The 22,603-nt window shown below is 68.7% G+C and overlaps 2 protein-coding genes across 2 annotated transcripts in view; one reads left to right on the top strand and one right to left on the bottom strand.

The window, feature by feature from the left end:
• The window catches only part of Cfap100 (cilia and flagella associated protein 100), a 9,776-nt gene extending 7,392 nt beyond the window's left edge, over positions 1–2,384 (bottom strand). Inside the window, exons 1-2 of the mRNA XM_048354792.1 lie at positions 2,325–2,384; positions 753–898 (exon numbers count right to left, since the gene is read on the bottom strand). Coding sequence (XP_048210749.1) covers positions 753–898; positions 2,325–2,384 — 206 coding nt within the window. The remainder of the gene's footprint in view (positions 1–752; positions 899–2,324) is intronic.
• An 8,783-nt stretch (positions 2,385–11,167) lies between these two features.
• On the top strand, positions 11,168–21,675 carry Klf15 (Kruppel like factor 15). The gene is given in 4 exon segments (XM_048356341.1): positions 11,168–11,299; positions 15,439–16,539; positions 21,440–21,548; positions 21,550–21,675. Coding segments are annotated over 3 exon segments (1,245 nt in total). The 5' UTR covers positions 11,168–11,299; positions 15,439–15,463; the 3' UTR covers positions 21,610–21,675.
• Positions 21,676–22,603: the final 928 nt, after the last annotated feature.

Genomic DNA, 22,603 nt, shown 5'->3' with positions numbered 1-22,603 from the left:
CCGCTCTGCACGTCCCCGCCGCGTGTTTGCGTCGCAATGGCAACCGCTGTGTGACGTCACAGAGGGGCGGGGCCGAGCCGGGGCGCCGCCCTCCCCGCTCTCTCCCGCCCGCCCCCGCTCGCGCCCGCCCGCCCCGCGCGCGCCCGGCCTCCCCGCTCGCTCCCGCCCGCCCCGCGCGCGCCCGCCCGCCCCGCGCGCGCCCGGCCTCCCGCTCGCTCCCGCCCGGCCCCGCGCGCGCCCGCCCGCCCCGCTCGCGCCCGCCCGCCCCGCTCGCTCCCGCCCGCCCCGCGCGCGCCCGCCCGCCCCGCTCGCTCCGGCCCGCCCCGCTCGCTCCCGCCCGCCCCGCGCGCGCCCGCCCGCCCCGCTCGCGCCCGCCCGCCCCGCTCGCGCCCGCCCGCCCCGCTCGCGCCCGCCCGCCCCGCGCGCGCCCCGCCCGCCCCCGCTCGCTCCCGCCCGCCCCGCGCGCGCCCGCCCGCCCCGCGCGCTCCCGCCCGCCCCCGCGCGCGCCCGCCCGCCCCGCTCGCGCCCGCCCGCCCCGGTCGCGCCCGCCCGCCCCGCTCGCGCCCGCCCGCCCCGCGCTCGCCCGGCCTCCCCGCTCGCTCCCGCCCGCCCCGCTCGCGCCCGGCCTCCCCGGTCGCTCCCGCCCGCCCCGCGCGCGCCCGCCGCCCCGCGCGCGCCCGCCCGCCCCGCGCGCGCCCGGCCGCCCCGCTCTGGTCCCGGCCCGCTCAGCAGCCACAAGCCACCCGCAGGGCCTCCGTTTGGAACGGGCTCTCCTAGGCACCAGGAGCCCCGGAGGCCTCCGGAAAGCCAGGGCCTCCAGCGGGGTGGTGGGACCCGGTGGTGGGCGGGGCCGGGCAGGGCCACAGGCCGGGCGTTCTAGGGGCTCCGGAGCTCCTGGCTGTCAGGAGAGCGGCGACCTCGCCTGGAGTCACATGGGGGGGGGGGGTAAGGTAAGTTCTTATTTAGAGTCCCCAGTCCTGGGGCTTGCACTCTGTCCTGGCGCTGTCCCCAGCCTCTTCCCGCCAAGGCCGGCGCTCTACCACCTGAGCCACCGTGCCACCTCCGGCTTCTGAGTGGTTGATTGGAGAGAAGAGTCTCACAGGCTTTCCTGCCCTGGCTGGCTTTGAACTTCGATCCTCAGACCTCGGCCCCCGAGTAGCTGGGATGCCACCGGCTCCTGGCTAAGTTTCTGAAGGTGCAGCTGCAAGCATGCTAATCAGCAAAGTGAGCGCGTTGCTGAGCAGATCCGACCGCCAGGAGGTGATGTTAGTAGTGGGTGTCCGCTCCGTCACATCGGACCTCTGTTCTCATGCAGAGCCAGTGAGGGCCAGGGCTGCGGGTTCCAGCCAAACGGGCGTCAGGGCCCGGGGGTGAGGGAGAGCCCGGCCCGGGGCTGGGAGCGGCGTCAGGGCCCGGCTGCAGGAGGCCCGAGCGGCCAAGTAGACTGCCCAGGAACCAGGGGGGAAATGAGACTACCTCAGGCCTGTGAGCAAAGTGGAAAGGAGAGAAACGCTGAGAGAGGGAGGAAGGGGAAGAAGAGACGATATAGGAGAGGAGGAGGGGGAGGAGGAGGAGGAGGAGGAGGAGGAAGAGGAGGAGGAGGAAGAGGAGGAAGGGGGAGAGGGGAACCAAGGGGGAGGGGCAAATCGAGAAGGGAGGAAGGGCAGGTTGGAGATGGTGGTTATTTTGGGCGGCACTGGGGTTTGAACTCAGACCCTTAGCTTGCTAGGCAGTCACGTTCACCAGAGCTGTCCTTGGCAGCCCGATTTCCGCTGGTCACTGTTGAGATAGGGTTTCTGCACTTCTCCTCCTGGGCTCACCTTGAACCGCCATCCTTCTGCTCTCAGCCTCCACAGTCGTGTGGGCCACAACATCCAGCCCCGACCACGGTTCCTGACATCGTTTAGGCTGTGTGTTTCAAGAAACACTCCTGCTAGAAATGACTTAAATACAAGAGAAATGTTTCCTCACACAGTGTGAGGCCCCTCAGAGCGTAAAAATATGCCTGCCTGCCTGCCCGCCTGCCTGCCTGCCTGTCTGTGTGCCTGTCTGTCTGTCTGCCTGCCTGTCGGTCTGCCTGCCTGCCTGCCTGCCCGCCTGCCTGCCTGCCCGCCTGCCTGCCTGCCTGTCTGTGTGCCTGTCTGTCTGTCTGCCTGCCTGCCTGTCTGTGTGCCTGTCTGTCTGTCTGTCTGCCTGCCTGTCTGTGTGCCTGGCTGCCTGGGGCAGCTTGGACAGGAAGGGAGACTGGAGGAGGGGAAAGCCTGGCCCCAGGTCAGCGGGCTGGGGCTGGGGCTGGGACAGTGGACGGATGGAGTGGGCTGGACCTGCAGTGTCTGCCCCTCCACTGCCTCGCGCAGCCCCTGAGCGGCGGCCTTGGGCGCCATCTTGTTCCTCCCCCAGCCTTCCTCCCAGGGAGGCCCATGGCGGCTCCGTAGCACCCGTGCTGTGGCACGATGACCTGTTTCTCTCCCACCACCTCCTCTCTGTCGCAGAACGAAGTTGGGGCAATGTCTTATTTCCAACCTAAATAAAACAGTGAGCACACAGGAGCCAGTCCTCGCAGCCTCCTTCCCTGACGACACTCAGGCCTGGTGCCGCGCCGATGGCCACGCTGATGGCCTCCAGGGCCCGGTCTGCCCCGCCCCGCCCTCCGCCCCCCCCCCCCCCCCGCCCTGGGCCGCAGGTGCTGTGTGGCTTGGGGCCAGGCCTGGCGCAGGGAGGGAGCAGGGCGGGACTCGACACGCACTTCCTCTGCTGTCACCCAGGCCAGCCTCGAACCGCTGATCCTCCCGCACCGCCCTCCTCGGGCGGAGGTGACGAGCACGCGCCACGGCCCTGGCTGCTGATGGCACGAACGCGCGGTCTGCGGCGGTGTTCCTGCACGTGCACGCGGGACGCTGCGTGTCTCCCTCCCCAGAGCGCGCCCTGGCCTCCCCTCTCCCCTAGGTGTCTGGGGGAGGGTAACTGTGTGTGTGGCAGAGCTGGGGTTGAACTCGGGGCCTCCCGTTCTGCTTAGCACCGCCGGTTGGCGGCCATCAGCCAGGAGCTACAGGGCAATACACGCGAGGGGGATTCGGGGTGGGAGACGCAGTCGCCCGGCCTCGGGGGGCCACTGCCGCGGGGGCAGCGTGCGGCTCACCGGGAGCTCGGACCCGGGCCGGGTCCAGGGACAGGAACGCCACGGTGGGTGCCGGGGCCCCCCTCCCGCATGGCTGGCCCTGGAGTCGGCCGGCCCCCGGTGCGCGGCTGGGCTTGTCTTGGCCGGGGATCCGCTTTCGCTGCTCTGGATTAAGTTAGAGCCCGGCCCCTCGGCGTGCCTGCCCTCGGTGTGTGCCCTCCAAAGGTGAGCCCGCCGGAGGCCCTGCGGACGGCAGGGGTGTGGAGGGCGGCACTGGAGCGCCCGGGGCCGGGCCGGCGGGCAGCGCCTCCTCTGTCCCCCCAGGCGCGGCCAGAGCCAGCCTGGGCGGGAAAGTCTGCGAGGTGCCTTCCCGTCCCCAGTTGCCCCCCCAAGGAGACACAAGCCGAGACGGGGCGCAAGCGGAGGAGCGCCAGCCTCGATCGAAAAAAGCGCAGGGAGGCCGGCAATGCGGCTGGTGGTAGAGCGGTCACCTGGCGCGCACAAAGCTCTGGGTTTCGGGTCCTCGGCACCACATACGCAGAAAAAGCCAGAGGGGGGCGCTGTGGCTCAGGTGGCAGAGTGCTAGCCTTGAGCAAAAGGGAGCCGGGGACAGTGCTCGGCCCTGAGTTCAAGCCCAGGCCTGGCGCACACTCTGGTCCCAGTGGACGTCTCCCGCGGGGCAGGGCGCACGGGGTGGCGGGGCTTCCACGGCGGGGCGAGGCGCTGGGCTCGGGCTCCTCGCTCCTGGGGCGCGCTCTGCTCCCGCCCGTCCCCCGGGCGGCGGGCGCTGGTGTGGCACGGCGCCCCTCCTGACTCGGAGCTGCTTGCCGTGCCTGGGGGTTGTGTTTGAGCGTAGACTCGTGCTTCTCGCCTGGCACACGCCTGGGTGGGGCACCCCTGCCGGGCGTCCTGACCTAGCTGGAGAAGCCGGCCCAGGCGCCCATCCAGCTCTTCAGCCGGGACGCCCGTCGGGGCGGCAGGTGCGGGCCCCCGGGGGCCGTCGGGGCGGCAGGTGCGGGCCCCCGGAGCGTTCGCGATTATCCACTGAGGGTTTGAACCCCAGGCCCTGTGCTTAGACTGGCTCGCTAGCACCGGGGCGGGGGGCTCGCTTCCCCCGGGCGCGCGCCCGAGCCACAGCCCGCCCGCCTCCAGGCTCCGGGCTCTGCCGGGAGCACAGGCCACACCCCTCACATCCAGCTTTCCCTTCCGGGGAGACAAACCTCAGCATCTCGGGCCGGCCGGGGCTGCCCGCCATCCCCGTCCTCCCGGCCTCGGGCCCCTCACTGGGGACGGCCAGCGCCCTCCACTGCGCCCTCCACTGCGCCCTCCGGTGGGTTAAGAAGGTCTCAGAAACGTTTCCTCCCGAGCTGTCCCCAAGCTGCCGTCGTCCTCTCCGCAGCTCCAAGTCGCGAGGATTATGGGTGTGAACCGCGGGTGCCCGGCTTGGGGTTCACCTATTTATATTTTAAAATCAGTTCGGGATCCCCATGCTGCCGGTCCCTTAGAAATTCTGGGGCTGGGGCGCCGTGCCTCGGTAGAGCGCTCAGCCTAGACTCTCAAAGCCCCCCGTTTTTATCCCAAGCACGGTGAAACACAGAAGCAGACCTGGGTCCCCCTCCCGATGTGTGGGGTGCCCGGGCGGACGGCGTAGGGGCTCCAGCACCCACGCACGTGTTCTCAGACACCACGCGCCCCGTTTCCCCTGGCACCGAACCAACAGCGCGCCCGAGAGCCCTTCGGGGACTTGCTGTCGTCTGCTCAGGGTTGTGCAATGTCCCTGTACTGGTGCACACACACGCACGCACGCGTGGCCGTCGTCATGGTGGTGACGCGGTCCTGTGTTCCTGTACGCACACCGGGGGGCATCCGTGTTGCTGTCGAGGGTGCTCTTTCCTCTGAGGAACGACACCTCTAAGCACAGCTTGGCGAGCTTCTCAGTGCCCGGAGGTTTGCACGTTTGTGGGTCACACACTCGCTTGCCAGCGGAATTGCTGAGTCACGAGAGGTGTGTGCGTTCTATTCTGACAAATGTTTCCAAGGTCATTGGAATAACAATTTATTTTTAAGTAGCCAGGTGTGGCAGTGCGTGCGTGTAACCCCAGGAGTGGCAAGGGATTCTGCCATTCAGGGGCCAGGCTGGTGTGTGTGCGTGTGTGTGTCTTGAACTCAGGGCTCGAGACGAGCACCCTACCCCTTGAGCTCCAGCCAGTTTCTGGATTTTCGTTTGCTAATCGACAATAGGAGTCTCACGGACTTCCCGCCCAGGCTGGCTTTGAACCGTGATCCTCGTGTCTCAGCCCCCTGAGAAGCTGGGGTGACAGGCGGGAGGCGCCGGCTCTCGGCTGTGCGCTGTGTTTTGGGGGCGGCGCGTGCTCTGCGCTCCCTGCCCCGGGTGGGGTAGTGAGTGGAGTGGGGCGTGGTGGACGGCGTGGGCGGGCGCGTGTGGACGGCGTGGGCGGGCGCGTGTGCCAGGCTGCACTCCGCGGCCAGCTCCAGCCTGACCCTGGCTGCCCCCGGCCGGCCCCACCTCCGCGTCGCTTTCCCTCCTGGGCATCTCCAGCCATCTGCCACCCACAGTACCGGGGGACCCCTAGCACAGGAAGCACGGGTGAAGGCTCACGGCCAGCCAGGCTTTCTCGGTGGCTCTGAGCGGAGCGGACGCTCACACGGGAAGCCGCAGCTCCAGGCTGGAGGACGACGCGACCGCCGACCCACGGCCCCCGTCAAGGGGCTGAACCCCAATGGGGGCTGTTCTGGAGGCCACTCCAGTTTGCTGAGCTGTCCTGGGGTACACATTCCAGACATGACACACGGAGGGGTGAGACCCACACTCCAGACCCGCCCAGCCTGACGGCCACATGCAGACCCCAGCCCGGAGCCCCAGACCCCACCCCCGAACCCCCAGACCCCACCCCGGAACCCCCAGACCCACCCTGGAACCCCCAAACCCCAGCCGGAACCCCCAGACCCCACCCAGGAAACCCCAGACCCCAGCCAGCAGCCCCAGACCCCACCTGGAACCCCCAGACCCCAGCCAGAACCCCCAGACCCCAGACTGGAACCCCCAGACCCCACCCCAGAGCCCACAGACCCCAGCTCAGAGCCCCAGACCCCAGCCGGAACCCCCAGACACCACTCCGGAATCCCCAGACCCCAGCCCAGAGCCCCAGACCCCACCCTGGAACCCCCAGACCCCAGCCAGAACCCCCAGACCCCAGACTGGAACCCCCAGACCCCACCCCAGAGCCCACAGACCCCAGCTCAGAGCCCCAGACCCCAGCCGGAACCCCCAGACACCACTCCGGAATCCCCAGACCCCAGCCCAGAGCCCCAGACCCCACCCTGGAACCCCCCAGACCCCACCCCGGAACCCCCAGACCCCAGCCCAGAGCCCAGACCCTACCCCGGAACCCCCAGACCCCAGCCTGGAGCCTGCAGACCCCAGCCCGGAACTTGCAGATCTCATCTGACTTCTGAGCTTCAGCTTTTCAAGTCCCTGAAGGTCCTGGTCAGGTCCTGGTCTCTCCGGCAGTGTTGAAGCACCCAGCACCGTGGAGAGACAGGTGCTTTTTGTTTGTTTTTTTGCCAGTCCTGGGGCTTGAACTCAGGGCCTGAGCACCGTCCCTGGCTTCTCTTTGCTCAAGGCTAGCACGCTACCACTTGAGCCACAGCACCACTTCTGGCCACTTTCTGTATATGTGGTGCTGGGGAATTGAACCCAGGGCCTCATGTATACGAGGCAAGCACTCTACCACTAGGCCACGTTCCCAGCCCCTGAGCCCGGTGCTTCAGCAGTAGCTGTGGGGGGCGCGGAAGCGAGTGGAGGAGGCGGATGAAGGCCTGCCCCTCCCCCGCCTGAGCCACTGCGCCGCTCCCAGGTTTCCTGTGGTTCACTGCAGATGGGCGCCTGCGGCCTTTCCTGCCCGGGCTGGCTGTGAACCCAGCTCCTCAGGTCTCTGCCTCGCGGGTAGCTCGGGTGACAGGCGTGCGCGTGGCGCCCGGCCCACACCCCCTTCTGAAAGCCACAGGGAACCGCAGTCATTTGGGGGTGGCGGGAAGCGGCGGGGGAGTCGGTAGGGAGTAGGGGAGTCACGTTATCTTTAATACGTGCAGAAGGGCTGAAGAGGCTCGCTGTCCAACCCCGGCCCTTCCTAGGAAATGCCGCACACCTGGGCCGCTCCGTGCTCTCCGTGCCTGGGCAGAGCAGCGGTGGGGGGGGGGGGGGGGGGGAGGGGGGAGGGGGGCTCCCCTGGGAAGGAGCGTGTGGCGCTCACCTCCGTCGAGGGCGGGCTCCAGGACGTCTCCACGCTGGAGCACTGCGGAGCACCGCCTCGCCTACCTAGAGCCCTAGCTAAGGCCGGGGGCCGCTGGGGGGCTCGCCCCGGGCCCGCACCCCCTCTCCCCGCAAGGAATAAGGCGGCCGTGTTTAATCCACGCGCTGCTCGGGAGCGGGCCGCGTCTGCCTCTCTCCACCTCAACCTGGCTGCACAGGGTGAGCTTGCCCCGCGCCCCCACACCCCACGAGGCTGCCGCCCCCCGCCCCGCGCCCCCACACCCCGCGAGGCTGCCGCCCCCCCCCGCCCCGCGCCCCCCACACCCCCACGAGGCTGCCGCCCCCCCCGCCCCCACACCCCACGAGGCTGCCGCCCCCCCCCCCCCCACACCCCACGAGGCTGCCGCCCCCCCGCCCGCGCCCCCACACCCCGCGAAGCTGCCGCCCCCCGCCCCGCGCCCCCCACATCCCACGAGGCTGCCGCCCCCCCGCCCCGCGCCCCCACACCCACGAGGCTGCCGCCCCCCCGCCCCGCGCCCCCGCACCCCACGAGGCTGCCGCCCCCCCGCCCCGTGCCCCCACACCCCACGAAGCTGCCGCCCCTCTGCCCCACGCAGGCCGCCGTTTCCCTGGACCCCGTGCCTGCTCCCTCTCCCCCCCCTTCACCACCACTTCACGTGTGCGCGTGTGTGCGTGTGCGCGTATGTGTGCGCGCACTTATTTCTTCGTTGGAGATGCCAAGAATCTGGGCTCTTCACCTCCTCACCCCCTCACCCCATTCACCAGAGGCAGCATCAGCAGCTGAGCACGCGGCCGGGGCGCACGCGCGGCGTGTCTGTCCGTGGCGGCACACAGTGGGGCGCACGCGCGGCGTGTCCGTCCGTGGCGGCACACAGTGGGGCGCACGCGCGGCGTGTCTGTCCGTGGCGGCACACGGCCGGGGCGCACAGCGCGGCGTGTCTGTCCGTGGCGGCACACAGTGGGGCACACGCGCGGCGTGTCTATCGCACGGTGCACACACACAAGATCCACTTAAAACGTGTGAGGACACTTAGACGTGTGGGAAAGCCAGGCAGTCTGCCGCCCTCAGCGGCTCAGGAGACCCAGCGCCGAGGCTCCGCGCCCGCAGGCGGGGAGCCGGACACAGCCATGGGCGACCAACGGCCAGAGAGTCAGAGATGGAGCTGTGGCTGAAGCGGTGGCGCTCCATCCGTGACTGGCCGAGGGACGGCGCTCGGCCCTGAGCTCCAGCGCCAGTACTGGCACACGAAGGGCGGGGGTGGTAAGGGAGGGTAGGGCGGGAGACACCCGCACAGGAGGAAATAGGATTAGAGTCCATTCCTGCGTGGAAGGACCAGACGGGCCTCCCAGCACGCCATTGCTGTGTGCTCGTAACGCTTGCCTCTCTGTGGGAAAGGTCATGCTGCGGCCTCGGGGCTCCGTGCCTGGGGTGGTGGTGACCGTGTGTGAATCGCCTAGAGATCACGGCGGCCCTGGGAGGGGGCTCGCGAGCCATGGACACACCAGCTGGAGCTCTGGCAGGGGCCACCATGCCACTGGCGTCTTCTTCGGCTTGGGAAGGGCCGACTGGCGCGTCCCCGAGAGGCAGAGTGGAGGAACGGGGGGGGGGGGGCAGGCCCACAGCAGGGGGCAAGCCCTGTACCGTGTTCACCCCCAGACGTGTGCATACCTGGGTGTCTGTGTGTCTGTGTGCGTGCGTGCTGGTGCTGTATCATTTGAGCCACAGCGCCACTTCTGGCCGTTTGCTGGTTAATGGGAGATAACATTCTCGCGGTTGCCGGGCACTGGTGACTCACACCGGCAGCCCTAGCTACTCAGGGGGCTGAGATCTGGGGATCAGGATTTGAAGGGAAGGGCAGCCAAGTTCCTGAGACTCCTTTCCAATTCATCACCCTGAGAGTCAAGCCCCAGGATTGGCATGAAAAAAATAAAAAAGGTCTCATGTTTGTATTTCCCCAATTTTGGATAGTAGAAACCTCTTATTTGGTGCTGGTTCTGAGCTTGAACTCAGGGCCTTGTGCTGTCCCTGAGCTTTCTTCCCCCCACCCCTTCCTCCCTGAGGGGGGTTAGAATGGTGATCCTCAGTTCTTAGCCTCCTGAGTGGCTGGGATTATAGACGTGAGCCATGGGTGTCAGCTCCAATAGGGCTCTGGACACTTTCTGGGTCAGAGGCTCTGGATGTAACACCAAGCTGCTGACTAGAATCACAGCCTCTTCCAACAGTACTAGAACTTTAAAATATCCTTGCCAGAGGGACAAAAAGGGTCTTTTGTTTTAATCTGTGTTTCTTGGCTGGGGGTAAGGTTGGCAGCCTGTATATTCAGCGGGTACCTGGGCCAGCGTCTCCTCAATTGTGTGTGGAGCCATCGGTGAGCCCTCCAGGAACCTGGGAGAGGCTAGCGTCGGGCAGGTGGGTGGCGGTCTCTCGCGCTCCCTGGCTCCCCCTCTGTAGGTGAACCCCACACTTGCTGTACCTGAACATGGGACATGACACAGGAGCCCACCCTCAGTTCCCGGAACCTGGGTCCTGCTGGACTCATGGGATAGGTGTCCTGGGCAAAAGGGTGGAAATGCCAGCCCCGAGGTTGGTTCGGATGGTGCTTGCGCTTCCCCGGGCCTGGTAGACAACGGCCACTCAGTAGCTACCTACCGGGCTCACTGGGGCTCACGGAGCATTTCTAAGAACGCGGGGAGGCTCGGGAGCTGCCCCGCCTGCCTCTCTCACCGCAGCCAGGGAACAGGCTGGCCCGACCCTATCTGTTGCCTTGCGGAGATGGCCCAGACACGGCCCTAAGCCCGGAGGCCCCGCCGGGGCTTCCCTGGGCACCTGCTCCGTGGTTGGCAACGGGTCGGTCGCACCCCCCACGCCCATCACCAGCCTAGCACACGCAGGTTGCAAGTGCACAGCGCTCCCGCAGCTCAGGACGCACGGGCGCGGGGCCGGGAGGGGCGGCCAGCCCCCTGCCCTGCGGGCACGCCACGGGGGAGCAGCCAGGCCAGTGTCCTGGGGCGCGGCGGGGGGGAGGGCGGCCAGGCCGGTTGTCCTGGGGGCGCGGCGGGGGGGGGGGGGAGGGCGGCCAGGCCGGTGTCCTGGGGCGCGGCGGGGGGGAGGGCGGCCAGGCCGGTGTCCTGGGGCGCGGCGGGGGGGGGGGGCGCCCTCCCCGCCTCCTCCCGGGAAGCCCGGGGCTCGCTCTCCCCGCACGGTGCCGGGCCGCGGGTTACAGGGCGCGGCGGGGCACGCCGCCCCGCGCTCCCCGCGCCCCCCCGCCCCCCCCCCGCCGCACCACCCCCGGCGCCCCTCCGGGACCGCGCCGGTCAGCAAGTGCCCACCTCCCCGGCGTCCGCGCGGGTCCGGCCCGCCCCCCGTGGCCGCCCGGGCCCGTCCGTGGGTCTCCCAGGCGAGCGTGGGGCCGAGCTCCGGGCGCGGGGCGCCGTGGACGGCGTGGGGAGCCGGCCGGGAGCCGGGAGCCCCGGCGGAGCCGAGCCCGGCGGGAGGGGCGGGGCCGGGCGCCGGGGGCGGGGCCGAGCGCCGGGGCGGGGCCGGGCGCCGGGGGAGGCGGGGCCGGGCGCCGGGGGCGGGGCCGGGGCGGGCGCGTGACGCGCGGCGCGGGCCAATGGGGCGCGCGCCCGAGGCCGAGCCCCCTGCGAGCCTTCGCGGCGCCCGCGGCGTCACGTGAGCGGCCGGGGTGAGCGCCGAGAGCGGCGGACGGCCGGGGCTGCGCCGCAGCGACCGCGGGCGGCGGGCGACACCGCGGCGACACCGCACCGCGGGGCGAGCGCAGGACCCGCGGCTCGGCCCGCGGCCGCCGCCGGACCCCAGCCCCGCGCGGGCCCCGCGCCCCAGGACCGCCGGGGCCCGGCCGCGGGCCAGCGAGCGCCCAGTCCAGGTGGGAGAGGCGCGGCGGGGCCGGGGCCGGGGGGCGGCCGGGGCGCGGGGCGGACGGCGCCGCCGGCCCTCGGGAGCGCGCTGCCCGGGACGGTCGGGGGCGCGGGCGAGTCCCGGGCGGCGGCGGCGGCGGCCCCGTCCCTCCCCGCGGAGGCCTCCCTCCCTCCCATATGGCGGCGGGGCGCGGGCCGGGCCGGGCGCGGGGGGGGGGGCGGCGGGGGCGCGCGGGCGGGGGCCGCGGGGTTACTGTCGGTCACCGCGGCGGTGCCGGGCGAGGGCACGGCCGGGGGCACGGTGCCCGGCGGCCGCCGCCCAGGGGCCCGCGCGGCTCCCGTGCCTTTTCCCACGCGCGGCCCCGTCCCCGGCGGCCCCTCGCGCGCCCGCACGTGCTGTCACACCGCGCCACCCCGCTTCCCACCCCGGCTCCCCCTCGGCCTCGAACTCCGACCCCCACGTGCCGAGTCCTGGGCCCAAGGCTGACCCTGCGGGATGTGGATGGCGGAGGTGTGACGGCCCGGGCCCGGGAGAGGCCGCCCTTCCCCGCTGCGCACCCCCTGCCCTGCCCGCCGGGGGGTCGCCCTCGGCACCCCGCTCCCCGGGAAGGCTGGGCGCTGTGCCCTTCCGCGCCCCCACCCCCCGCGGTGAAGTCCCCGCGGGAGCCCTTGACCTCCCTTCCCTCCCGAGCCCCGGCGTCCCCCGGGAGCCCCACAGGTGGGGGGACGTCCAGGCCCGGCGACTTGGGGGCCGCTGGGTCGAGAGGAGACTCTTATTTTGAAGGGCGGCCCCCACCCGCCACCCCCGTGATTTGCACGCTGACCCAATGGCGAGCCCTTGGCCGGCGCTGGGCTTGTTATCAATTACATGTTGTTCCTACAGCCGCTGTGTCCCCGGGAGGATAAACAGCAGGCCTGGCCGGCCGCGGGAGGGGCGGGCCCAGCGGCCAGGGACTGTGCCCGGAACAGCGCGTCCCCTCCCCTGCACGCAGCAGCCCGGGCCCTCCGGCCGCGCCACGTGCTGCTGTTTTTCAGGGACCAGCACCGGCCTCAGCCCTGACGGCCCCTCTCCGCCGCCTGGCCCCAGCTCCGGAGGTCCTAGCGCCCTTCCCTGCCCCTCAGAGCCTCCGCGTCCCACCCCCGGGCACGACCCCCCCCCCTCACGGCCCCCGCCAACTCTGCCAGGCCCTGGGGTTCGCTTGGGGATCCGTCAGCTTTGCACTGGCTTCTATTCTGGTGGGGAGGTAGACAGGGAGCAGAAGTGTACAAATGCATAACGGAGCCAGTTTCCTACCAGGCACCTCCTGGGAAGACTGTAACTAACTGTGTAGGGAGACAGCAAGTGACTTCCGGGCCGAGATCTAAAAGAGGGGTTCTCTGGTCAGTGCCACGGGCTCACACTCGTAATCTACTCAGGCCGCTGAAGCCCGAAGAGCTTGCAGGAAAGTATGTGAGACCCTTATCTTAATAAGGGCCCATTTTTGTTAATCAATGAATTAATTTACAAAGTTATCAAGATTATTGTTAATTAACACCAGCCTTGAGTAAAAGAGCCAAATGAGAGTGTGAGGCCCCTGAGTTCAAGTCCTAGCACCTGCTCACACACAGTCCCCTATAAAGGAGCTTGTACCTGGAGTGTGGGGGACCCGGGAGTCACAGGGGCATCTGCACAGCGGTGGGGCAGGTGAGTGGGGGGCAGCGTGAGTGGGGCTGAGGCAGGAGATACACAGGCTGTTGCTCTGGGCTGCCTGGAGGTCGCGCCTCCTGTAGGCCTGGCCAATCACAGAGGCGGAGACCAACCCAGAGAGGCTGAGCCGCTCCGTGTGATGGGGTTCACAGTGCCCCACAGGGGATAGGAGCCGCTCCGTATGTGGGGTTCACGGTGCCCCACAGGGTGTAGGAGCCGCTCCGTATGTGGGGTTCATGGTGCCCCACGAGGCCCCACGTGACAGAGGAGCTGCTTCGTATGATGGGGTTCACGGTGCCCCACATAGCGGAGGAGTCGCTCCATATGATGGAGTTCATGGTGCCCCACGTGACAGAGGAGCCGCTTCGGATGTGGGGTTCACGGTGCCACACTGGGCGTAGAGCCACTCCGTGTGATGGGGTTCATGGTGCCCCACGGGGCGTAGAGCCGCTCCGTATGTGGGGTTCACAGTGTCCGCGGGCGTAGGAGCCGCTCCGTATGTGGGGTTCACAGTGTCCCGCGGGCGTAGGAGCCGCTCTGTATGTGGGGTTCACCGTGTCCCGCGGGCGTAGGAGCTGCTCCGTATGTGGGGTTCACGGTGCCCCACGTGGCGAAGGCTCTGGCACTTCATTCCTCGCTAGTAATTTGTTTGGCGAGTAGTGCATAGAATAGTGCATGTGGTGTTATTCCCTTCAAATGGTTGTACACGGGTTGCTGCCTTCATCGTGTGTATTTTAAAACGCAGCCGCAGGGTAGGCGCTTAGCGGAGTGCAGGGGCCTCTGGCAAGCCCGCCTGCTCCTGGGCCGCCCTCCTTGAAGCGTCCAGGCCACGCAGGAGCCGAGGTGTCAGGTCCCTGTGCCGTGTGCGGGTTCCAGGCTTAGAGCCCCTCCGAGCGTGGAACGGATGGGGACCGTGGGCGCGAGGACCCTGCCCAGGGTGGCCGCTGGTGCTGTGTGGGATCCGGGGGGGGGGTGGCCCTAGAGACATGCGTGGGACGCAGAGACGCCGCCAAGCAGCAGACTCTGGCTCTCCTCGTCCAGCCTCGTAAACACCCAGCCCACCATGGTCACTGCATGGGGACAAAGGTCCCGAGAGGTGGCCCCATCCCAGCCAGGCACTGTTGACTCTCTTCCTCGGGTGCCAAACCTAGGCTGGCCTTGGGCCTTCGGAGGACATGGCTTCTCCTCTGCTGTCCACCGGTGTCCTCTGAGCCCTCCTGAGCACCAGGCGGGGCCACAGCAGGGACATGGGGCGCGGAGACGGCCGTTAGCCCAGCCCCAGGTGGTGAGTGTCCCGGGTGATAGCGGACCGGGCGACGGGCAGGAGACGGCCTCCTGGTCGGGGCGTTCTTGTGTGAGTGCACACACGTCTCCCGTCCCGCTCAGCTTCTTCACTGGCCTGCTGGGGGGGGGGGGTCAGACTGGGGGTGTCTGCCTGGGTGTCTCCCATCCTGCCAGAGGGGATGAGGCGGGAGGACTCAGGACCCGCGGAGGGGCCCGGCCTTGGCCTCTGAGGTTCAGTGGGAGGCAGCCAGCGCTCACCTCCTGCTCACAGAGGGGAGGGGGGCTCCCGGGGCCCCATGAGCTTCCTTCCCTTCAGAGGGGGGTCACGGAGGTGCTTACTGCTCTTTGACTATTAACTATCCATTTAAAATGTAACTACTCATTTAAACCTTAGATTGAACTTCCACGCTGAACATCATTTAAATTTTGTCGTGTGTGTGTGTGTGTGTGTGTGTGTGTGTGAATGTCAGTCCTGGGGCTTGAACGTAGGGCCTGAGCACTGTCCCTGAGCTTCGTCGCTCAAAGCTAGCACTCAACCACTTGGGCCACAGCTCCACTTCTGGCTTTTTGGTGGCTAATTAGTGATAAAAGAGTCTCCCGACTTTCTCGCCTGGACTAGCCTCGAATGTCAGTCCTCAGCTCTGGGCCTCCTGAGCGGCTAGGATTGCAGGTGTGAGCCGCGGGCACCGGCTCGGCCTGTGTTTTGATCTGGTCAGCCTCGCAGCCTCCAGTCAGCGGACAAGTGGCCGTTCTCCCTCTGCCCACAGCGCGACTCAGCCAGCAGGAAGCTGAAGTTAGGGTCTTCAGACACAGTGTCGTCCCGTCTTGGGCTATGTGGGGTCCAGCATACCACACTTCCCCCCGGGAGGACCCGTCTTTCACACACACTTGGCTGTTCACAAGCACATGGGGCGTTCTTTTCCAGGATCATTCTGGAAAGTGTGAGACCAGAAGTGCCTGGGTTGTGCAATGGGGTAAAGAGGGCTCTTTTGCAAGCAGAGTGGTGCAATTTCAGAAAACACGTGTATGGCCCCCGTCTCCCCAAGGGATGGAGCAGGCCCCGGCTTTGGCAATGGAATGCCGTGGGCAGGCGGCTGGGGGCAGGGGCCCCGGGCCCGCGAGGTGTCCGTGAGCGCCCCCGTCTTCCTGACCAAGCCCTCCTTGTTCCCTCTGCAGCGCCCGTCGGCACGGCCGGGCCAGCATGGTGGACCACTTGCTTCCGGTAGACGAGACCTTCTCGTCTCCCAAATGCCCAGTGGGTTACCTGGGCGAGAGGCTGGCGGGCCGGCGGGGGTACGCCATGCTGCCCTCGCCCGCCTCCGAGGACGACAGCGACACCTCCAGCCCCTGCTCCTGTGCCAGCCCCGACGCGCGTGGCCGCTGCTCCTGCTACGGTGGAGGGCCGGGCGCCAAGGGCCAGGACAGCATCTTAGACTTCCTGCTGTCCCACGCCACGCTGGGCGGTGGTGGCGGCAGCGGGAGCCTCGGGGACGGCGGTGGCCCTGTGGCCTGGGGGCCCTGGCGGAGGGCTCCGGTGCCCGGCAAGGGGGAGCATTTCTGTTTCCCCGAGTTCCCCCCGGGCGACCCTGACGATGTCCCCAGGCCCTTCCAACCCACCCTGGAGGAGATCGAGGAGTTCCTGGAGGAGAACATGGAGCCGAAGGTCAGGGAGGCCCCAGAGAGCAGCAAGGACTTGGAGGCCTGTGGCCGAGAGCTGGCCGGGCCCCACAGAAGCCACCTGCACCCCGAGTCTGGAGGCAGAGACCGCCGCACCCCACCACCAGAGGGCGCCAGTGTGGGCGGGGCCCGGGGCCCCGGTGAGGGGCCGGCGGCTGACGGGCCCCTCCCCGTGCTGCTACAGATCCAGCCCGTGGCCGTCAAGCAGGAGGCGGGCGCGGATCCCGCGTCCCCCGGGCAGGCCCCAGAGAACGTCAAGGTGGCGCAGCTCCTGGTCAACATCCAGGGGCAGACCTTCGCGCTGGTGCCCCAGGTGGTGCCCTCCTCCAGCCTCAACCTGCCCTCCAAGTTTGTGCGCATCGCTCCCGTGCCCATCGCGGCCAAGCCCATTGGGTCGGGGCCCCTGGGACCCGGCCCCGCCGGCCTCCTTGTGGGCCAGAAGTTCACCAAGAACCCCGCGGCAGAACTCATCAAAATGCACAAATGTACTTTCCCCGGCTGCAGCAAGATGTACACGAAAAGCAGCCACCTGAAAGCTCACCTGCGGCGGCACACTGGCGAGAAGCCCTTTGCCTGCACCTGGCCGGGCTGTGGCTGGAGGTCAGTATGGCGGGGACTGGCCTGGGTGGCCAGTGAGGTCCCCCTCACGGCGGCTCACGCAGAGGGGTGGCCGGGGCCCTGTTCTCCACCCGTAGGAAGGAGAGGGAGTAGACCGGGTCGGGGCCCGCACGGGCCCGGCTGCCCACATTTCCTCGTCCTCTGCTTAATAAGCCTGGGCGCCACCTGTCTTCCGTTTCCTAATGAGCCGGTCAGGCTTGCTGTGGCTCGCTGTGAGTCCCTGCTGAGTCTCTCTGGGTCTCCTGGTCTGGTGGGCCGAGGGCAAGGGCGGAGGGGGCTGGAGCCCGGCAGAAGGGCGCGCCTGCTGACCGGGACAGCCGAGGACGATGGAGCAGAGCTCCCTCCCTGACACCCCACGGCACAGACCGGGTAAGTACCCGCCAGGCCCCCGCTGGGGCGGGGGAGGGTGTCTGAGGACACAGGCTGGGCTCGGGCCGCAGGAGACCTGGCCCCAGATCACGCCAGGCCATCCGTGGGACTTGAAGCCTGGTGGTTGAGTCAGAGGCCCATCCTGAAAATGCTGCCTGGGGGGGCGGGGGCGAGCCAGCAGGATCAAGCCTTGTTCACAGGCGTTTGGGGGCTCGGGGGCCAGGCCTGCGCCCCGCTTCCTTGCTAGGGAAGGTGGTATTCGGGAAGCCACGAAGGCCAACCCAGAGGACCAGGCTGGCCGTGGTGTTGGGTTAAAGATGGCGAAGTCTTCAGGGCGCTGTGCTCCGTGTGGCCCTGATGGTGTGGGGGCCTGGCAGGCCTGCCTGGCCTCCGGGGCGGAGGAGGCCCTGTGCCACCCTGTGCTGGGTCGCGGGCCCCCAGGCTCCCGCGGGCCGCAGGGGTTTTGGGCACAGTCGGCGTGTCGGCTTCGGTGGCTGCGGGCGTGAGCGTGAGCGTGAGATCTCACTGTGCTGGCCCACGTGCATGTGGGGCTCATAAGTGTGCGTGTCCGGGTGGTGTGGGCGCTGTGTGGGCACCTGGAGCAGGGCGGCATGTCCTGTGTGCACAGGGGCGTCTGGGCGCGTGGCAGGGCAGTGAGCTTTGGTTTTCTGGAACAGACCGGCTCGGGGGCCCCCGGCAGGGCGCTGGCCTGTGAAGGCTGTGCTGCGGACGGAAGCCATCGCTGAGATGTGGCGCTGGCGGCCGCTGTCCCCTGTGCCCCGCGCTGTCTGGAGAAGGCTGTCTCCCGAGCGCCCCCAGGCATGCCCCATGCTGGGCGGGTGCAGGCCCGGGGGTGGGGGCGGGCGGTGGACTGCAGCGTGGAGGACTGGGGCGAGGAGGGCTGTGGTGCTCTTACCTGGAGGAGGAGGGGGAGCGGCACCCCATTTAGATGAGGCAGTGGAGGGCTTGAGCCCCTGACCAGCCAGCAACTCGCTGTGTATCTCTGGGGCACTGGGCCTCGGTTTCCCCTGAGGGACCTCCAGGCACAGGTGGGAGTGCTCGCAGCGCCCCCTGTCTGCACGCCAGAGATCAAGGAAGGACCTTGATGAGTCTTGCGTGGACTCTGTGGACAATGCCCATGAGTGTTAGCGGGACGGCGTGTGCTTGCTTGGGGCAGCGCAGGCTCTGTGGGGAGAGGGGCCACCCCCCTAGGCCCTGACTCGGCCCCCTGGCTGGAGCTGACCAGCCAGCTGCTCAACTGGGGCTGAGGCCGCCCCTCTGCAGCCCCAGGACCGGGGGCTGCCTCTCCCCGACTCCCCTTAGCCTGAGTACGCGTCAGGGAGGTGTGCACGGCTGAGCCTGTCCCCCACAGCCGCATCCAGGGGGTGAGGTCCCCATGGCCCTGGTGGTGTAAGGCACACCGGGTGCGAGGTGGTGCCCCTGGATAGAAGGTCAGCATGGAGCGGCTTGTGTCAGGCTCTCAGGAGGTTCCCCTGGTTGTCGAGTCTCGTGGGGCCACAGAGCCCGACGCCCTGTGTGGCCGGGGCCACCCGTGCTGCCCAGGCTGTGATCCCGCCTGCATTATTCCACCCGTATTACCTCACTGTGTCCTGGCAAGCAGAGAAACTGAGGCACAGGGCAGTCACATGCCCACACAGACGCAGCTAGCTCAGGAGTATGGATCTGAGGCTCTGGCCCTCCGGTGGCGCTGCGAGAGCTCAGGGCCTCTCCGCTCAGAAGGCCGCAGGGCCGGGAGCGCGAGGCCCCGACGTGGCTGCTCCGCACGTGGATCCTTCATTCTCCAGATGGGCGTGTAAGGGCGGTAGCCGCTCCTGCGTCCTCCTCCTCCGGGGACACGGAGGCACGGAGCGGGAAAGCTGTCTGTGCACACAGCCGATGGGTGTGGGCAGAGCCAGGACGTCCATGGCCTGTCTACTCTGCTGTGTACCCCACTTGGGGAGCCCCTCCAGCCGCTCCTCGAGGGGTGGGCCGGCGCCCCGAGCGGCAGCCCCGCACACTGCCTGTCTGCGAGGCGCCTCCTCGCTTCCTCCTGGCTGCCTCTGGCGCTGACCCTCTGCCCTGAGGCCTCCACCCTGCTCCCCCCCACGGCCCAGCTACGCACCCCACTTCCTTCTGCAATCTGTCTGCAGCGGGATTCCCCGTTTCTCCCTGCTTGGGACACAATTTCACCCCTTTGAGGGGCTGACGCCAGCCTGGCCAGTTGTGATCTGACCATCTGGGAAGAAGCTGTATGGTGGCCTTCCTAGAAGCTTCCTTGCCCTGCTAGCTCACAGACACAGGCCTCCTTTGTTCCTTTCAGCAGGACACCCTGTTCCAGAGTGGCCAAGCGTTCTTTCCAGAAAGAACCCCCTGCCATGGCTAATGTGTACACTAGTAGCTGTCACAGGCCCCGTGGCAGGTACATGCAGCACCCACGGTGGACAGGAGGCCAAGAGAAGGGCAATGCGCGCCCAAGAGCCTGGGGCCAGGGAGGAGAGGGGCTAGCGCCGCCCCGGGCCCTGGCTGCCGCCGCTGTGTCAGCCGCGAGTCAGTGCTGGCCGCCGCGCTGAAGCCTTCTCTGACAGTGCTGTGTGGCCGCGGGCGAGCCCTGCACCCCTGGAGGTGCTGCACCCCGGCCTGAGGCTTGGCCGCTCTGAGCACGGCTTTCTGGCGGATGGCCGGTTCGGGTCTTGGCAGAGGCTCCAGCACTGCACGGCCCCCTGCGCTTCCTCTGCCTGCAACCCAGCCACGCAAGGCTTAGGTCCATTCCCCAGGCACCGGGCCCTGGAGCTGCCCCTCCGACACGATCGCCACAGCTCCATGGCCCCTGGGATGGGGCCATCGCTCCCCCTGTCTCCAGGTGGGGAACCGGAGGCTCCCGAGCTCCACAACTTACCCACATTACCTGCTCGCGCAGAGGCCGAGTCTTCCCCAGGAGTCCCCACCCCTCCCCCAGCTGGGCTTACTCCGGGGATGGCGGGGGAGGGGGTGGGTGCCCCTGGCCCGGCTCGCCCTCAGCTTCCCACCCCTTGCGGGGCGTCCCCGTCCCCACCCGGGCGCAGACGAGCCTGGAAGACAGGCAGGAAGCCCAGGATGGTCCCCGGAGAACAGGAGACGGAGGCCCGAGCGGCTCCGTCCTTTGCTCAGGGCCGGAACACTTGGTGCAGCATTGAGGCCAGCAGGAGAGGACGCCTCTCCGTCCTGTGTGCAGGCCGGCGGCGCGGGGCCTCCTCCCGGGCGCGCTCGCCTGCTCAGAATCTGTGCACCCCCCGCAGCCAGGGGCAGGGCCCGGCACAGGGCGGGCGCAGCCGAAGTCGCCACAGCAGGAGCGGGAGGAGCGAGCCGCGCTGCCGCGGCGACCGGGGCCCCCCCGCGCCCGGAGCCCCCGTGGCCTCCTTGGGCACAGTGCTGAGCGTCATTGAGTCGACGTGCTGAGCCCCGCCCGCCGGCCTTCCTGGGCTTGAGGGTCCCACGCAGACCCCGCAGCGTCTCGAGGCGTGACTTGGGGCTTGGCCACCACGTGTGGCCGCTGCCCACTGGGAACCGGGCCCCGAGCCCTGGGCAGCACGGGGAGTTGAGACGCCCAGGGCCGCGGAGGGCCCTCCCGGGCCCCACTGAGCCTGCCCCGGGCCGGGGTTGCTGGGCGCGGCCGTCCGCAGCCTGGGGATCAAGGCGTCCCCCCCCTGCGGGGCAGGAGAGGGGTGGGCAGGAGAGGGGCGGGCAGGAGAGGGGCTGCTGCCCTGGTGCAGGAACGGGCCGCCGGGCGCGGTGCTCCTGTCCGCTGCGCACCTGAGCACCCCGAGGCTGTCCCTGTGCGCCTCGCCCCGGGCTCCCGGGCTGGGGCCGTTGAGTTTGGCTCCGGCCTGCCACGGGTGTGCTCGCCCCCCCCCCCAGCGGAGGTGGGGGAGGCAGGTGTCGGAGCATCCATGTCTGAAGCACTTGGCAAGGGCACCTTTGGTGAGGGGGAGGGAAGCAGTCCTGGGGCTTGAACTCAGAGCCTGGGCGCTGTCCCTGAAGGGCGTTTTGCTCAAGGCTAGCGCTCTATCACTTGAGCCACGGCGCCACTCCAGGCTCTCTTGGTGTTTAAGTGGAGCTAAGAGGCTGGCTTTGAACCGCGATCCTCAGATCTCAGCCTCCTGAGTCGCTAGGGTTGCAGGCGTGCGCCACCACGCCCGGCAAGGGTGCCATCGGGATGGCAGGCCCCCGCAGTGGGGGGGGGGCTCACCTGAAGGCCCCTCCCCTCGCTGGAAGCCCTGGGTGCCGGGGGAGCCGTGCTCTGTTTGGACGGGACCCCAGGACGCTCTGGCTGGCGGGAAGATGGCGATGGCGTGAGGAGGCTTTGGCACACACGGGGGGCCGGGCGGGAGGGTCCCTTCCCGTCCCAGAAGAGTTAGGGCCGACCCGAGAGGAGGACCGGGCCGGGCCACCCGGCCCCTCGCCGCCCGGGGGCCGCCGTCCTGGGGGCCAGCCCCGCCGGGCCCGCTGACCCCGTGTCCCCGTCCGTGTCCCCTAGGTTCTCGCGCTCGGACGAGCTGTCGCGGCACCGGCGCTCGCACTCGGGCGTGAAGCCGTACCAGTGCCCCGTGTGCGAGAAGAAGTTCGCGCGGAGCGACCACCTGTCCCAAGCACGTGAAGGTGCACCGCTTCCCCCGCAGCAGCCGCGCCGTGCGCGCCCTCAACTGAGCCGCCCGGCCGGGCCCCCTTCTTCACCAAGCAATAATTTATTAGCTCCTTCCGAGGGCCGTGGCCGTGACCAGCTCGCCTCGGCCGCCGCTGCCTTTCCGGGGCCCCGGGGCCGCCCGCCCCGCCGCGGCCTCCGCCGTCGTGCCTTCCCGGCCGCCCGCGGCCTCCCCGCGGCCCCGCCCTCCTCCCGGGGCTCCCGGCCCGGGCCGCAGCCAGCGCGCTCTCGCTGGGGACGATGAAATGGGCGGTTTTGAAACCCTCGGGTCCCGGAGGGAGCCGCGCTGGCAAGAGGGCAGCGGGGCAAAGGCCCAGGGCCGCCCGCCACCCCCCGGAGGCCGGGACCGCCGGGGCCGCGGGGGGGGCGGGCGCCCCGCGCCCTCGGGCCGGCAGTGCATGTGCTTGAGCTGAACGTGCGAGACCTAGAGCCGGAGGCGCCGCCCGGCCGGCCGCCCTCCAGCCCGCCCTCCGGCCCCGACTTAGAGATGCATTCCTCCTCGTGTCTAGAAATTTAATCCCGCGAGGCCTCGCGCGTCCGCAGCTCACATCCTATGAATGTGTGTAAATAGACTGTACATAGGCGCCTCCACACGAGCGATCCTTTAATAACATGTTGACATGCGTGTACATTTGAAAATTAAAAATCTATACAGCCAGTGTACATACGGTATAATTATGTATATTTTCTTTGGTCCTTCATAAAAATATATTTACTTTGCCAATAAAAAAGGAAAAAGAACTCAGTGGCTTTTTGTCTCTCCTGCGCGGCTTTCTCCGCTGCCTGCGGGCGGACGAGCTGGGCTCTTCTCATCCCGGGGTCCGGCGCCCTCCTCCTCGTCCTCCTCGTCCTCCTCCCCCCCTCCTCCTCCCCCCCCTCCTCCTCCCCCCCCTCCTCCTCCTCCCCCTCCTCCTCCTCCCCCCCTCCTCCTCCCCCCTCCTCCTCCTCCCCCCTCCTCCTCCTCCTCCCCTCCTCCTCCTCCCCTCCCCCTCCTCCTCC

This window comes from Perognathus longimembris, chromosome 10, assembly GCF_023159225.1.
Source record: "Perognathus longimembris pacificus isolate PPM17 chromosome 10, ASM2315922v1, whole genome shotgun sequence".
NCBI lineage: Eukaryota > Metazoa > Chordata > Mammalia > Rodentia > Heteromyidae > Perognathus > Perognathus longimembris.
This window is presented reverse-complemented; position numbering and strand designations above follow the sequence as displayed.